The sequence below is a fragment of the Pelecanus crispus genome, chromosome 1 (assembly GCF_030463565.1).
Source record: "Pelecanus crispus isolate bPelCri1 chromosome 1, bPelCri1.pri, whole genome shotgun sequence".
Taxonomy (NCBI): Eukaryota; Metazoa; Chordata; class Aves; order Pelecaniformes; family Pelecanidae; genus Pelecanus; species Pelecanus crispus.
The window spans coordinates 122464617-122482029 of NC_134643.1; the positions used below are offsets into that span (position 1 = coordinate 122464617).

General features: G+C 42.4%; 1 protein-coding gene across 1 annotated transcript; it reads right to left on the bottom strand.

Moving 5' to 3' along the window:
* Nucleotides 1-32: 32 nt before the first annotated feature.
* Nucleotides 33-16806, bottom strand: TMEM50B (transmembrane protein 50B). The gene is made up of 7 exons (XM_075715738.1): nt 16767-16806; nt 8863-9038; nt 8310-8422; nt 7150-7217; nt 6135-6227; nt 5869-5926; nt 33-2869 (listed from the first exon to the last, which is right to left on the bottom strand). The coding sequence occupies exons 2-7, from the start codon at nt 8959-8961 to the stop codon at nt 2824-2826; spliced, it is 477 nt and encodes a 158-aa protein (XP_075571853.1). The 5' UTR covers nt 8962-9038; nt 16767-16806; the 3' UTR covers nt 33-2823.
* Between the last annotated feature and the right edge of the window lie 607 nt (nt 16807-17413).

Consider the following 17413-nt stretch of genomic DNA (forward strand, 5'->3'; position numbering starts at 1 on the left):
ATACAAGTTGTTTTAAGAAAAAAAAAAAAAAACTTGTTTATTTTCAAATGACTTGTTCAAGTTACTTAGATCTGTTAATGAAGCTGGTCACTGTCAGAGCAGAGCCGTGGGTTATCTGAGGTAATGCTGTTCCACCCCTTCCAAGAATGCACAAGACTAGCATGAAAAATCAGTAACATCTTTTTCCTAAAGCTTCATGAGGTTGTCTCCTTTGTAGAACAAATCTAATCACATGTGATTAGGCAACATGCCAAGGCAACATAGTTAGTTATCTGAAGACCGAGTCATCCATAAGTCCAGTAAGAATTTTCATGTTAGCCACAAGCTGCATAATACCTGCTTTTAAGTTCATCCATGTTCTTTTTATAGACTGTGCTGTAAACAAATGAAGAACCACAGGCTTGCAAAAGGAACAACCTAAATGCATAATAGAGGACATCAATATCCACAGGAGAGGTTTTTAACTGCTGCCTTATTTAGCAATTCAGCATACAGCTTCTTGAATAAGTCAGTCCTACACTAGCCGTCTGTTAGAGATAGTTGTTACTAAATATTTTTACAGTGAGCCAAAAATGCTAAAGTTAAAAACCATCTGTTAGGAGTAACTTGAGGGTTACCTTCACAACTGCTGACTGCAGCAGGCCAACGCATTACCTAAGAATGCACCGTCCCTATCTACCTTGGCCTGCGCTGGAACTGCCTGTGGTGTAAAAGTGGACCTCGGGATACTCTGAATGAAGGCTGCTCTTACACCAGGCCTGTTTTCAGCTTAGGATAGCGGAAAAGACACATGCTCAAAGCTGTCTCTCTTCTCCCCTTAGCAGCTGTATAGAGAGCACAGCCATTCCAGTTCTCTAAAACCAGACAGGATGGTCAAGAAAGACTTGCAAGAAAGCAAACTTTGGGTAGAAAATGCAGGTAACCGCAGAAAGCAGCTCTTGCCCTGCTCTTAAGAAAACTGTTTTTTTAACTGGGAACTTGCATTAAAGCACACTGTAAGAATTCTTCCAGAGGCAAACGCTTAGCTTGTGCTGTTCAAGTGTCAGGTACATGATACTATAAATGGGATTAGTTACAGGCTACACTTGCTTCTCACTTAGTAAAAAAGCCAGCAAACCTTCCCAAGCTCCTAAGCAACAAACCAACAGACCTGAAAACAAAACCCTTGGTTTTAACTTACTAGCTGGTGTGAGACTTGCTTAAAGGTCAGGACTACTTGAGCTGTTAAGTAGAGGACTACTGTACAGTTACCTTGGGAAGTTCACTGTTTTGAGAATGTAAGATCAAGTTTATTGCAGTTTTCTGAAGTTACAACCAACCAGAGGCCTTAGGTACAAAGCTGCGATTAACACCAGTGAATATATCGTAACTCACTGCAGGATGGTGAAATCAGGATGGAGTTAGTCTAGCCAGTAGCACAATTTCAGCTGCAGTATTTGCTTCATATTCTGTCCACTGGAGAGATTCCCACAAGGGAGCAATTAGATGACTAACAGGATACAGTAACCATGCACAGAAGTTACATTCTGCAGTTTACTACCATTTGGTCAGCAATCTCCATACACAGAAAGTCAGAAAAGCTTTTAGACACAAGGTAGATTCAAATGCTTTAAAAACCACATAGAACTCATAAGACAAGGAGGTCACCAACAGCAAGATGAATAGACAAGATCAGGCCAAAGCTATAAAACATCATTGTTCTCCCTTTCTGTATAGTCCAGCTAGAAGAAACCGGGTTTCAATAACGGAAGCATTCCCATAAAGCGCCTGTGAAATTTAGGAGATAAATACATTTGAACTGGGACAAACGGCAGTTCTAAAACTGGCAATTATTTCAAGGTAAGATTGTGAGCAATAAATACATCTCCTATATCCCCACTTGAAATGCTCACCTTTTAAATAGAAAAGGTAATAGGGAGCAGGATAACTGTTCATTTATCAGCAAAAAGCTTCCCCTGAAGAAAATTGTGCTAGCATAATTTTAAAGATGTTAGTCTGACTCTCATTTGTTCTTTATATTCTATAAGTATGACTGGCATCAGTTGGGGTTTTTTTTTATTTTATTTTATTCTAATATCAGTAAATACATTAAATACTAATTGGCATCTATTACACTGAACAGCATGAAATTAATTCTAAGGACTGTGGCACTCCCAGATGCCATTTGTGCTATAGCAATCAGAAGTCAAGAACAGTTTGATTTGCCGTGTGCAACCTGCTGAATATAGGGCCTTGTTTAAAAATTCATAACCTTTTACAAAAAAAAAATAGCTACCTTATATTTTTCTGAACAGTTATACAAAATTCTTAAAATCAGCTCTTATCTCAGCATACAATAGAATTTACCTTCATGAGACACAGGCTTAGCTGGGTCACTTCCACGCGCTGACCGCTCCTTCAGGTTACCCAGGCAGCCCTCGCTGCCAGCCCTCACAAAATGGGCTCTAGCTCACCTACGCGCAAAGGTTAAGGGCCCCTTTCACGGGGTACGCGCTTTGTCCTGCTTGTTCACTACCAGTTCCACCGACGTCTGACACACGTGAAGGTTTGGAAGATCCAAGTCTTAGGAGTTGATGGAAACCCACAGATTTGAAGAAATAAGCCTGAAGATTTCAGAAAGAAAGCCTGACGTTCCCTTTTTAAGATATATACAGTCATATGTACATATTCACAAAGCTGTCCTGTGAAAAGAGGGAGCTTATTACAGAAACTGTAATTTGTCTCAGTCCATACAATTTAGAAAGCAAACCAGCAAATGTAAATATATCTACATACATAGTACGACATAGCAACTATGGAACAGACAATGCTATACGTGATCTCTCATCCCCATAACTCTTCTGTTCTTCCAAACTTGTAGATCAGAGTACTAAAGGGGGGGAGGAAAAAGAAAAAAACAAAAACAAAAAAATCAGACCATATATAAGGTGGAAAAGGTAATTTTAATAGTATCCTTATAATCTTATACTAGCCACACTGCAAATCAACAGCCTTCCAGTAACTTTCACTTTTGTTCAAGTCAGTATCTGGTTTTTGTACTTATATTTCATTTCCTCCGCATTGCTAAAACTATGAGATCCAGCTGAAGCAACTGCTCAAATAAAAAAAATAGCCAGTCTCACAGTAAAAGCAGCTGCCCTTCTGAAGGAAAAAAATCTGGTATTTGAGAGATTCTAGGACTGATCCACAGAGTTATGGAGCAGCAAGTCTCATCCTGACATCTGGCAATCAGCTGAACATAACGCACCACACTAGGATAGAATCTAAGCAATTAAATTTTTATGAGCAAATCGGAAAGAATATTGATCCTGTGGTGGATAAATGAGATCCAAATTACAATTTGATTTCCAAAATTCCTTTTATAAGGTTGGATGCAATTACATATTGTCATGAATAAAAAAAAAAAAAAAGTTGAGGGAACAGAACTAAGCATGACTTCCTTATTGTTCCTTATACTTTAAATTATTTTTTTCTTATAGCCAACAAACAGGTGGTAAGGAAGGGCGCAGTCATACTAAATCATAAGAGAATGAAGAGGGAGGGAAATGAGAGATACTGGCACTGAGAACAGCAATAATAAGCAATGATAAGTAAAACAAGCTAGACACCTGGGCAATTAACTAGAGAAGAGAACTACTAATACAGCATGTTAAACTAAGTAAAAAACTGGTGGACTAACAACCAGGGCTGAAGCACAAGTTCTGAAGGAGACGCATGGTCCAGGGAATACAGACATTATGGAACAGGACTGACGGAAGAGAATCTGATTCAATCAAAACAAAAGTTTTGGATAAGGACATTGAGAAGGGCATCGCTGATTGACCCAGGTCTGGTCTAAGGAAAGGAGTCTACAGTAATGGATGGACTTATGAAATATTACTGCCTAAAGTGTGTGGTGGGATAAAACACAAAGACTTTTTTTTTTTTTTTTAAATAGGTCATAATTTGTCTCATAGCTCATACCTAGAAAACAAATTTTAGAAGACAAAAGAAAACAAATAAACCTAAAATATATCTACATACAGAGTACAATAGAAACTAAGGAAAGAGACTTTCAGAAACAAAAAGCAGCTTCAGAAATACGTTCATCAAACTACTGAAATAAGATTAAAGATTTCAAGCCTGGTGGAACTGTTCTCAAAAGTCTGCCTTCATCGGTATCACATTTCAATCATGCGCAAGATGACTGTCGTGGTTTAGCCCCAGCCAGCAACTAAGCACCACGCAGCCGCTTGCTCACTCCCCCTACCCCGATGGGATGGGGGAGAGAATTGGAGGAGTAAGAGAGAGAAACACTCCTGGGTTGAGATAAGAACAGTTTAATAATTGAAATAAAGTAAAATAGTAATGATAATAATAACAATATAATAATGATAATAATAACAATGTACAAAGCAAGTGATGCACAATGCAATTGCTCACCTCCCGCCGACCAATACCCAGACAGTTCCCAAGCAGCGATTGCTGCTCCCCAGCCAACACCCCCGCCCAGTTTCTATACTGAGCATGACGTCATATGGTATGGAATAGCCCTTTGGTCAGTTTGGATCAACTATTCTGGCTGTGCCCCCTCCCAGTTTCTTGTGCACCTGGCAGAGCATGGGAAGCTGAAAAGTCCTTGACTAGCATAAGCACTGCTTAGCAACAACTAAAACATCAGTGTGTTATCAGCATTCTTCTCCTACTAAATCCAAAACATGGCACTATGCCAGCTACTAGGAAGAAAATTAACTCTATCCCAGCTGAAACCAGGACAACTACAGAAGAGATTTAGGAACTGCTATTTTCTGCGAGAACGTAACTGATTTTCCCAACAGGGAAGGAGAGTGGAGTCAGTCAATCTGGCTCACTGCAAAGCATTTGATACGGTACTAGAAGGAAAAGTGTTAGCACAGTAATTTAAGTGGGCAAGAACTTGCAAAAGAAGAGGTTATGTGAACTTTTTCAGTGACGGATCTTGGAACTTACACTACTTAATGCTTTCATTGTCTTTTATTAATTAATAAAATGAATGGATTGCAGAATGCATTATACATATAAAAAGAGTTAGTACAGACACAGTTAGTTTCCAAGTGTCATGTAATACACTTAATGATATTAAGTGAAATATAAAAAATAGATTTAACTGTAGTATTACAAAATGTACCATCATGATCCTAGAAAAAAAAATTATCACTCATCATAACTGACAGCTCATCCAGTAGAAACGAATCTAGCTGTATCAATTATCAGACAATTGAGCCATTGGTATGAACTAGTCAGGATCTCCTCCCTAGTGCTGTTCGGATATATGCCAAGTTATTTAGTACGGAGATTAAAGCATTATTGCCATTATCCAAAGACACTGACAATACGTCACCCAGAATACTGTCTATACCCTTGGTCATCCACATTCTAGAGCTGGAAATTCAGTGAGACCAGAAAGAGCTGGACTAACAGGAGCAGGAGGGGAATGAAGAGCCTCTCACGGGCTGAGAAGGGCTAAGTAAAAGATTGTTTCTAAGCACTGGAGCAAAGGGAGTAGAAAAAAGTAGCAGAGTAAAAAAAAAAAAAAAAAAAATTTTTTTTAAGAAAAGCTTTGATCAGTTTATGCATTGAATAATATCACATCAGTTCTCTGTATAATGTAAGTTTACTCAGTGACCCAAGAAGTCCCTTTGTCACCCTCCTCAAGTAAAGGTCAGGGTGGGTAATAAATCGAAATAGAGATGGTCCTGCATTGAGAGCAGCAAACTCCACATTTTGGAAGGTCAAGCCTGGAGTCAGCCTCCAGCTTTCAGAACTTATCTTCCCACAGTATCAATGTGCATGGAAGCAGGTAAGCGAGATACCCCTTTGGAAGGAGGGAAATTTACCCAGATAACTTACCTGAAAAATATCAATGCATTTTGGAAAAACACTGCTAATCCAGGGTAAACATTAGTGTCTGCAAAGTAAGTAACAAAGGAAACATTAAGTTCTTCTGTATTGGAAGGTGTATTTAAAACACTATTCATAGAATCATTCACTGACTACAAAACTAGATGGTATGGCTCTGTGACAAGAACAGACCACACGCTTCCATTCTTCTGCATTTTCTGCCTTTCAGCTGACAGTGAAAGTACTTCTCTATATGTGAAAATAAATAAACTTACTCTGTGTAACATATGCTCCAAAAAGAATCCACATTGAAGCAATAAGTGAACCAAACATCAACATAAAGCCAATGAAGAGCCAGACACGAGCACCTGCAGGAAATATTAAAAACTCTGAGAACCATGTTGAGTATTATCCACAGTGACAAGTGATCCAGTTATGATACAACTCTATTATGATACAATATGTTATCTTGCTGAAGGCACAAAGGGAAAGGGTTAAACCCTATGTCAAGGACGAGATAAACCAAAATTTGCCTTCTCTAGTAAAACACATAGTAGCTGGATTCCCCTTATTTTAGTGAGCTGACACAACTACCAGAAAATTTCCCCTCATCTGTAGGGGACGCCTATAAAATCACTTAACACAACTTGGAGTGGACTAATGATGAGGTACTTTGCCAAAGATACAGTGTTTCTGAGGTAAAGATGGCATTCCAATAAGGTACGTAAAACAAACCCTTCCTGTGTTTACTGCAGAAAGATATTTTCAGATGGGCAACATCTACCACAGCTAGACATTACCTGCTAAAAAGGAAAGATGACGCCATTGAAAATAATCAACCTGCTCACTCATGGGAAAGCAAAAATATTTCTATGCAAAGATTCTCTCGAGCTGATTTATGAATGACACACAAAAAAAAGCATCGTACCCTAGTTCAAAAATCAGTAAATCCTACCAGATTTCTGGTGAGGCATTCTACAAATCACATGAAAACAGATGCTGGGATCCACATCGGAAATAGTACGGGAATTACGAATGAAAGCAGAGAGAGGACAGCAGGTCCACAGATACCACACAGTAGGTGACATACAGAGGAAACAGAATGTTTGTGATACATTCTAAAATAAGACGTTCTAAAGGAATGTCTGCTCCATAGCCTAGCACAGGGCAGAAATTTATTTCTCCCAGCAGCCATGCAGGATTTGCAGAGGTTTAACCACCACTTAGAAAAAAACACCATACCTAAATAATCAGTCTTTCAACTCAGCATGATTTTTAGAGTTTATTTACCTGTTCTGCCTAAACATCCGTCACTGTAGCTGTCTCCTCTCACCTGTGCATTTGATACAGCATTTATCCTAGGAACAAAAAAAGTGTATACACTTCAGATTATTAGAAAATCAATTTAAAGTTATAAGTAAAAAGCTAGCTTTTTACTTACAAGATGCAAAAAATTCTGGGAAAATTACTTGGCATTCTGTATAGTCACATATTATTACATATCCCTTAATGGAAGGATACCAACTGGATTTCAAGCAAACCCTGTATCTGTTCATAAGTTTCACTTAAATTTTTACATTAACAGACCTGTAAGATAAAAGAATTGCCCCTTCTTAGTGACTGAAATATTCCTGGTCACTTTCTGGCTGTTTAAGTTTCTAAAACATCTAGAGCCATTTCATAGGAATAATAACAGCCAGTAACACAGTGCTCTCATGATTATGATACAAGTTGCTTTTTGATGCCTTTCCTTCACAATGAATACCATAAGTATTCAAGGGAGAGACACCCTGTAAGGAGGGACAATACATTTTCTTAAAATGAGTTACATTGCTGAGGAAAAAAACCCAGAGACTTTCAGATACCAAGTGTTAAGAAGGTCTTGCATATCCAAATGCATCCTTTTTTCTCACTAATATTGTACGATTCAATAAAAGCTACTTCTCCTTCAAGCTTGCCACATTTACATCTTTATAACAATAGCTATAATACTACTACCTCTCCCATTTGAGGAAGTTTTGAGCCAGAGACAGCTGTAAAAATTATTTTTAAAAAATGGGGAAAATACAGTCAAATGTTTTATATTGAGGTAAGCAACTGGGCAGCATTACATGAATTTTGATCTAGGAATCTAAACATTTATTATAGAAAGCCACTTGCATAAAGGAAGGTCTGCTTTTTTATATTTAGACAAAGTGCATAGGAAAAGCAATTTACCCTAAACAGATGGGGGGATAGACAGAACAATGAATAAACAGACTACGATCAAAAACAAAGGCCACAGGTAAAAGAAAAAAAGGCCTTTATATTGCCATGCAAAAAGGTACAAGAAGATGACTCACAAGTAATTTATAACCGAGTAATTCAAAGTTTTATCATATACCATACTGTCTAGTGAAAACTCTGTTTAACAGCTCCTGTTTATTTTAACTCCCTTTATATACACTTACATGAAAAAAGCTAGTGTTGAAAACACCCCACAGGTATGGAACGCATGGTTCATTTGTTCTGGCTTAGGGTAAACTATGGCAGCATCTATCATTATCCACCAACCTGTGAAAAACTAGAAATAAAACAGACCAGCATTATGAGGCTGGAAAAGTACAGAGAAAGGCAGACAAAACATGGCGAATGTTCATGCATACCATTGGTTTAATTGTCTCTTAACAAGTATAAACTATTCTAGAAAGTTATTAGCTTTAAGTCGGACTCTAAATCTGTTTGATAAGCAAGTTCCGCATAAATCTTAACACTATTGTTTTTGGAGAAGCCTTTGGGAATCGGTCACATTGTCTATTCAAATTAAATATCAGTGTATGGCTAAATTATATGTACAGCTTTAAGAACAAGAATCCAGATTCTAAACACATAGGAGATACAAACTGTGTATAATATAGGTGTTCTAACATACCTAACCTTCACAATACATGAAACAAAAATGTAACTTTGTCGTACTTCCAAATTTGTCAACACAGTTATGATTCATGTCCTCTCAAAACTTACCAATACGCCCGCAACTATTGAAGCAATGGCATTTCTTCTTTCACTCCAGTCAATACACTCACATTCCGGCCACCGGAAGTTGTCTAGGAATCCTGCCATTTCTTCAAAGATCAGATTGCCCTTCTTATTTTGTACTTATACATGAATTCTTCCATTAACAACTGTGTCCTAAATACCTGAAACACAGCCAAGGATGCATTTAATACAAAAAAGTAAAATCTTAAGGCATTTGACAACTGTCACGAGCAATCTTTACAATGTGTTTTGTTTTGTTGTGGGGTTTGTTTTTTTTTTTTTCCCCACAGAATTAAGTATTTCATATACTCTATGGATTCTATATTGAGCTATATTCAAAGAAAGAATCTACCTTACAAGCAGAATTACAAAATAAAATGATCACACGACCCAAAACCTTATGCATTACATATAAATTATTGTATCTAAAACAGAAAAGAAATTAAATAGAATGTACTGTTTGTTTAAATGTACGAAATGCAAAAATAAAAGCAAGCAAAAAAGCAGGAGCAAAAAAGCAAATATTTCAACCTAAGTTTCATCTTCAAACCATAATCCTCTCTCTGGCACTAGCAGCTAAAAAAAGTAAGATACATACAACAGGGCTCTATATGCAGACCAGAACTTGGTCTTTGAGTCAGGCCAAGGAACCTTGCATAAGATACCCGTATTTCCAGTCTCCAAATAAGACAGATAATATAGTGCCTTTCTAACACAGGGAAAAAGGAATCCACTCGGTGAATCAACTAATACCAAGGGTAAAGAATGTCCCGCTTCACAGAGAGAGGATCACATGAAACTTTAAATACAGGAAGACAAAAGTAAAGTTAGTGTTACAAAGTGACTACTGAAACAACACAGTTCTCCAACAATTTGGTGAGACAGTAGCTGTAAAAGATTCTGCACTACACTACATCTATTCTCACACTGTAAGATGACTAGCATATATAGTTGGAGTGTCAGAAGTTAAAATATTTAGTTTTTCTATTGAGCGGTGACTCACAGCCACTCTTAATGCCATTCTATTTTGTTTAGTATTGTCAACTTCTGTATTTTCCCAGTCTGCCATAAATAATTTCCAGATACTTGTTAAAGGCTAACAACACACAAATGTCCCTTACGATTACAGTACAGGAAAGACTGATGTGGAACACTTTTCTGGTTAATAACGGTAATTAAAAGTCTACACTAAGTAGTAAAACAAACAAACAAACAAACAAGAGTTTGCCTACACTACAAGCACAGGCCACCTCCTATGAATAAGATTAAAAAATTTGTCCTCCTGAATCTAGTTCCAGAAGTCCACCCATAGGTATGATGCTACCTTAAAGCATTAAAATCAATCACTCAATTCCAAAATTATTTCACTTTTGCATAATATCTGGGCTCTACCATATAGTTATTTTCCTAGATTACACTTTTACTTACCAATTTTCAGATCCCTATTCTTTTTACAACTTTCACACAAAATTGCCATTACAGATTTACAACGGCTCCTACAGCCCTCTCTTCTTTTCCACTCTTAAAATGGCTCCATCTGTACTTTATTTGTTCCTCTTCAAACCCTGAACATGTCTCTTCCTCATCCCGCAGTAATCCCTCCCTCCCCCTCCCAGCTCCCTGCCCACCCACACTGGAACACAGCTCATGGTTCCCATTGCTGTCACCACTACAGCCTGCATGGCTCTCACCCTGCGATGCAGCTGGCCAGTAAATAGACAAACGTGCGGCACCATTTCTTCTCCCCACTGAACACAACGGCAGTTATGTCAAATCTGCTGAAGTCATTATCTTGCCTGTAAATATACTTTCAGTCATTTTCAGAATGACCAAAGCTATATTTCTTCAAAGCTGTATTTTCCTCTGGATTTTTTTTCCCATAATGGACCATTTAAATGGTATTAATGTATCTAAATAAAATTACCTCCTTCAAACATAATGTGAAGTTCTACTGCAATTCAGAAAGCAGGTCGAGAAAAGCCACTGGGAAAAATTATTTCAGATATGTCAACAACAACAGCAATTATTTTTCACCCTCTACTTGGATGCTATCCAGAGGTACCTCGACAAGCTGGAGAAATGGGCTAAACAGGAACCTCATGAAGTTCAACAAGGGGAAATGCAAAGTCCTGCACCTGGAAAGGAATAACCTCATGCACCAATACACACCAGGGGCCACCCAGCTGGAAAGCAGCTTGGCAGAAAAGGACCTGGGGGTCCTGGTGGGCAGCAGGTTGAGCATGAGCCAGCGATGTGCCCTTGCTGCAGAGAAGGCTACCAGTATCCTGGGCTGCATTAGACAAAGCACTGCCGGCAGGTGGAGGGAGATGATCCTTCCCCTCTACTCAGCACTGGTGAGGCCACACCTGGAGCGCTGTGTCCAGTTCTGGGCTCCCCAGTACAAGAGAGGCATGGACACGCTGGAGGGAGTCCAGCGAAGGGCCACGAAGATGATGAAGGGACTGGAGCATCTCTCCTATGAGGAAGGGCTGGGAGAGCTGGGACTCTTCAGTCTGGAGAAGAGACGGCTCGGGTGGGTCTCACCAGCGTACATAAGTGTGTATACAGTGTATATAAGGGAGGGTGCAGAGAGGACAGAGCCAGGCTCTTTCCAGTGGTGCCCAGTGGCAGGACCAGAGGCGATGGGCACAAACTGGAACACAGGAGGCTCCCTCTGAACATCAGGAAACACTTTTTCCGCTGTGAGGGTGGCCGAGCACTGGCACAGGTTGCCCAAGGAGGCTGTGGAGTCTCCATCCCCGGAGATATTCAAAAGCCGCCTGGACATGGTCCTGGGCAACCAGCTCTGGGTGGCCCTGCTTGAGCAGGGGGTTGGACCAGATGCCCTCCAGAGGTGCCTTCCAACCCCAGCCAGTCTGTGTTACTTAACAGCCTGTTAAAATCTTGGATAACTTCATGAAAGAAATCTTCTTACTCCTACAAAAACGCTCCAGTTCAAAAGGCTGAAAGAAAATGAAAAAATTCATTCCCTTCTATGATTTAAAAGGATTATAGTGTTTGCTTTGCCAGCTAATATACTGTCCTGTTATGGCTGGGATAGAGTTAATGTTCTTCCTAGTAGCAGGCATAGTGCTGTGTTTTGGATTTAGTATGAGAATAACACTGATAACACACTGATGTTTCAGTTGTTGCTAAGTACTGCTTACACCAGTCAAGGACTTTTCAGCTTCCCACGCTCTGCCAGGTGCACAAGAAGCTGGGAGGGGGCACAGCCAGGACAGCTGACCCAAACTGGCCAAAGGGCTATTCCATACCATGTGACGTCATGCTCAGCATAGAAACTGGGCGGGGGTGTTGGCTGGGGAGCTGGGATCGCTGCTCAGGAACCGGCTGGACATCAGTCAGCAGGTGGTGAGCAACTACATTGTGCATCACTTGCTTTGTATATTCTTTTACCATTATTATTATTACTTTCTCTTCCTTTACTGTCCTATTAAACTATCTTTATCTCAACCCAGGGATTTTACTTTTTTTCCCTGATTCTCTCCCCCATCCCACCGGAGCCGGGGTGTGAGCAAGCAGCTGTGTGGTGCTTAGCTGCCAAATGGGGTTAAACCACAACACACAATTCAGCCAATTTCCAATTCAAAAGCTGACTAGCATTATCCCAGTAAAACCCTTTCAACTCTGCAAAGTCAATAATGATAAATGTTATGGATACCATACATTGCACAAAACCCTGTCTTAATTATTAAGTGGTTTTTAAACATTAGGTGACAAACCAGAGGCATTGTGCTCACTTCAAAAATCTGAGACAAAATCTCTCTCAATACTTAATTGTATTGGATATGAAATGGAGTTCTCACAACTGCATTAGTGACAAACAAGTGAAGCTAGGGAGACTAGAAAAAGATGGGTTTGGTTTTTTTTTTTTTAAATACCTTCTAAGATACAGAGCAACCTTCTGCCAAAGCATATTATTTTATCAGAAATTTTGGTGCTTGACACTGGCACACAAACCTGCACTTTTCTTTAGCCTTATCTTTGTGCTCGGGAGAGAAGCACCCTATCTATATAATGTGAACAGGCGAGATAAACACTATCTGCTGGCAGTCTTTCTACAGTAACTGACTAGTACCTGACAACACAATTCTCCTGTTTCACTGGAATAAGATGACAAACATGGACAAACAGGGTGCAGAGAATTTGCAACAGAACAGAGACAAGAAGTCTACAAGTGTCTAATGCCACAAAACAGCTTTGATTTCACAAAGAAAGCTTAGTGCTAGAGCAGGCATGCAAGAATATCATCAGCGGTAAGAGGAAACAGAGGTGCTAATGCAGCCGCCCTTTTTCTAAGATGATCTAAACATTAACTGATGCCATTCAGAATTCTGCAAAGGAGTCTTTCGTAGAGGTATTTCAAGAGAGCCCCACTTTTAACACTAAAAATAATTAAACATTTCTCTCACTACTGACATAACTCCATATGTGTAGAGACTTCACAGATTCATGACTAAAAAGCAGTAATACACCATTTCTTCCAGCATTACGGAACATGCCTACGTTCTGTGACTAACATGTGGATATTCCTTTCTTTGTGAGAGGACAATGCCATCTCTGATCAAATGCACGCCTGATTGAGGGCACCCATGTGTAGACGGCACGACAAATAAGGGCTGTGGGGTTTCCATAAAAAAGGAAGGCAGGAAGCAGACTGCAGGATGCCAGAACAATTAATCCAGCCTGAAGTCCAACCAAGTACTTTCCTGCGCTCTCATTTAAAAGATAAGCATAGTGTCGACCAGACTTACTGGAAGGACAGACAGTACAGAGCCAAATGCAACAGGCTGGCCACCCTCTTGCAAGTTGTTAAACACACACCTAACTATTACACAATACCGCTTTTACTATGCTAGAGGGAAGGGATACACTGATACACTAGAAGGAAGGGATGCCATCCAGGGGGATCTTGACAAGCTTGAGGAGTGGGTCCACGCAAACCTCATGAAGTTCAACAAGGTCAGGTACAAGCTCCTGCACCTGGGCTGGGACAATCCTCAATATCAATACAGACTTGGGGACGAAGGGAATGGGAGCAGCCCTGTGGAAAAAAAAGACACGAACCAGCAATGCACACTTGCTGTCCAGAAAGCCAATTGTACCCTGGGCTGCATAACAAGAAAGAAGTCAAGGGAGGTGATTCTCCCCCTCTGCTCCACTCTGTGAGACCCCACCTGGAGTCCTGCATCCAGCTCTGGGGTCCCCAGCACAAGACAGACATGGACCTGTTAGAGTGGGTCCAGAGGAAGGCCACAAAAACGGGGGCCTCCCATTTGGGAAGGCTGGAACACCTCTCCTAGGAAGAAAGGTGGAGAGAGTTGGGATTGTTCAGCCTGGAGAAGAGAAGGCTGCGGGGAGACCTTATTGCGGCCTTTCAGTATTTAAATAGGGTTTATAAGAAAGGTAGAGCCTTTTCACCAAGGGTTGCAGTGACAGAACAAGGGGCAATGCTTTAAAACTGAAAGAAGGTAGGTTTAGATTGGACATAAGGAAGATATTATTTACGATGAGGGTGGTGAGGCACTGGAACAGGTTCCCCAGAGAAAAGCTGTGGGTGCCCCATCACTGGAAGTGTTCAAGGTCAGACAGGATGGGGCTTTGAGCAAATCGGTCTAGTGAAAGGTGTCACCTGCCCACAGCAGGGGGGTTGGACTAGGTGATCTTTGAAGGTCCCTTCCAACCCAAACCATTCTGTGATTCTAGGATAATGTTCCATATGTATGTAGTTCTCAAACACCCCTAGCAAAAAAAAGGAAGAAAATAATAAGCTATATTTCAACTGTGAAAGACCAGTGACATTGTGAAGCTGAGTCTCCGCCAAGACAACAAGAACTAGGCTAAAGTTTATCCTCATATGGGTTAATATGGACACATACATAGGTTTTAGCCCAGTTCTATCCTACTACATAGGCAGAAAACTCTGATGAAGACAGATGCTTTCAACTCAACTTTCTTACCTGAATAAAGGTACAAAACTCACTCTCTTGATTTAAACTTTTACATCCACATACTTCACAGCAAGGAAACAGGTAAAACCCCTTGCATTAGCTGTCCTTCAACGCCCTTCCTACAATCTGTCTCCTCCCCTTTTCCAAGGGCAGACAGGTTTTCCCGCTGTTCTCGGGAAACATTTCTGACTTGTGTCCAATAACCAGAAACACAAGAACACTTGCAAGAACAACTGGTGACTGAATAACTAACAAGGGCAGTTATACTCACTGTAAAAATAACACTTGGTAGATGCTAGCACTCAGGTTAAAACAGCTAGTATATTCTCCAGACAAATGAAGGGAAATGAAAACACAAGAATTGGAGCTCAAAATTTTCAACTGAAAATCAGTTGCTCTCCCCCAAAATGAACTGATTTCACTTGAAGAAAATATTAAAAGCAGTTGCAAGAAAATACAAAAAGTCTGCAAAAAGAAAAGCATCTTAAGTTGCGCAACAGCCCTGGAATACTGTCAGGTTAGCAAAGAACGGAGCCTCTGATTTCCAAAGAAGTAAAGGATAAACAGAAGGAAGAGAAGAAATTTATAGTCAACAAAAACCTCCCTATTTTCCTTGAAGAAAACAGCATCTTCCACAAGCAACCAACGAGAACATGCTTTAAGCCACATACTTTCCCTACATGCATATACTATGAAAAGGTATTTGGCACTGGCACTGTAAGGAGCTTATGTGCACATTTCTATGAAGTCCACTGTAAGTTTTTGAAGGGGGATCTTTAGTCCACTCACTCATTTCAGTAATTACATGCACTTTCACTTTCAGTTTCCCATACACCATAGCACTATGCTATATTGTCTAGCTTTTAAGTATTACAGAAAGACAGAAGGAGGAAAGAAAGGAACTTTTAAATGAACATATACAAAAATAAGGCTGTGTGGCAAAATTATTAAATGGGCGACCACCTTACACGAATCTGTGTGATGCTCAGCCCTAGCTCAGCAATGTGACTGCTGTCTACAGCAAGTATTCTTTAAGGGCGCTATTAAAGTTCGAAGACTTTGAGAGAGGCGGAAAGCAAGATCAATTCTGCCATTATCCACAGGCCTATTTTTCCTCATAACAGTATACTATGTGCATCAATATTTCTTTAATGGGCTTAAGCCATGACAGGGCAACACGAGGCAGAATCCCGAAGCTGCAGTCAAAGTCCTGACAGCAATGGCTATGCTGAGGGCAGCGTTACTTAGGAAAAAAATCGGTAATTTTTTTTTTTTTTTTTAACATTTAATCTACGGACCTCAAACTTTCTGCTCAGTCGCACCGCCTCCTTTCCCAGCCGAGGATAACGGCAACCTGAGAAAGACCCGACTGCGGCCCTGCGGCGGGGAGGGACGGGCCCTGCTGCCCCCCCAGGCCACTCCGCAGCCGGGGACAGGCCCGCCACCTCCCGCGGCTCAGGCCGCGCTACGGCAGAAGGTCACGGCTCCGGCGGAGGGGCCGGGAAGCGCGGCCGGACACAGCCGGCAGCCCCCCGCCCCGAGCCCGAGGCGCGCCCAGCCCCCCCGCCCTGCCCCCCAGCCGCCCCAGGCCAGCACCGGGGGCTGCGTGCGAGCCCCGGCCGCCGGGCCGGGACCGGCGAGGCCGCCCCGGGCTCCGAGCGCCGGCGGAGGGAGGAGCCGCTGCCCCCCGCGGCGGCTCGGCTCGGCTCGGAGAGGCGGAGGGGGGCGGCTGCGGGCAGCGGGGCGGGCGAGGGCCGGGGGAAGGCAAGCGGGCGGGCGGGCGGGCGCGCGCTGCCGACCGACCGACCGGGGTGTCCCGCGCTTCCCTCCCGCCGCCGCTGCAACCCTCCCCCCACCGCCCCTCTCCCCCCACCGGCGCCCGCGGAGCGGCGGGAAGAGGACGGCGTCGGCACGTACCCCCCGTCCTGGGCGAGACTCTTCCGCCTGCGGGGAGCGGGGGCGGGGGGCAGAGACCCGCGAGCGACGCGGCCGCCCGCCAATCGGACGCTAGCGCGCCGCGTCACCGGAGGCTGGGTGAGGACGGGGGGCTACGATTGGCCGAAGCGGCAGCCCACGCCAGCCACCGGACGGCAGGAGGGGCCGGCGCAAGCCCCGCCCCTTTTCTTCCTGGGCGGGGGCGGGGACTCCCGGGCGGGGCGGGGCCCGCCTTGTCCGCCCCGCCCCCCCCCCCCGCCTGCGGGTCCGGGGCCGCGCCGGACGCCAGCGACCATCTCCCCAAAACGCTCATGACCCGCGTGGTCCTACCCACCCTACCCCTCGTCGCCTTACGCCGCCCCACGAGTTCAAGTCGAGCGCACCAACCCCTCCATTTTTCAAGCGGCTCCCATGTTGGAATATATGCACCGTCCCACAAAACGCTGCTGCACCTTCGCCCTATGTCTCATTTAATAAAAATAACCGGAATTAATAAGTAATCCTATCTTCCTCTCAGCTGTCCAGGAAGAAGCACCTGAATGCTTTCTGACTCCACCGCGCTTCCCAGCCAGCGTCAAGATAGCCCGAGCAGTCATTGCCCCACCTGCACGCCACCCCTCACCGGCAGC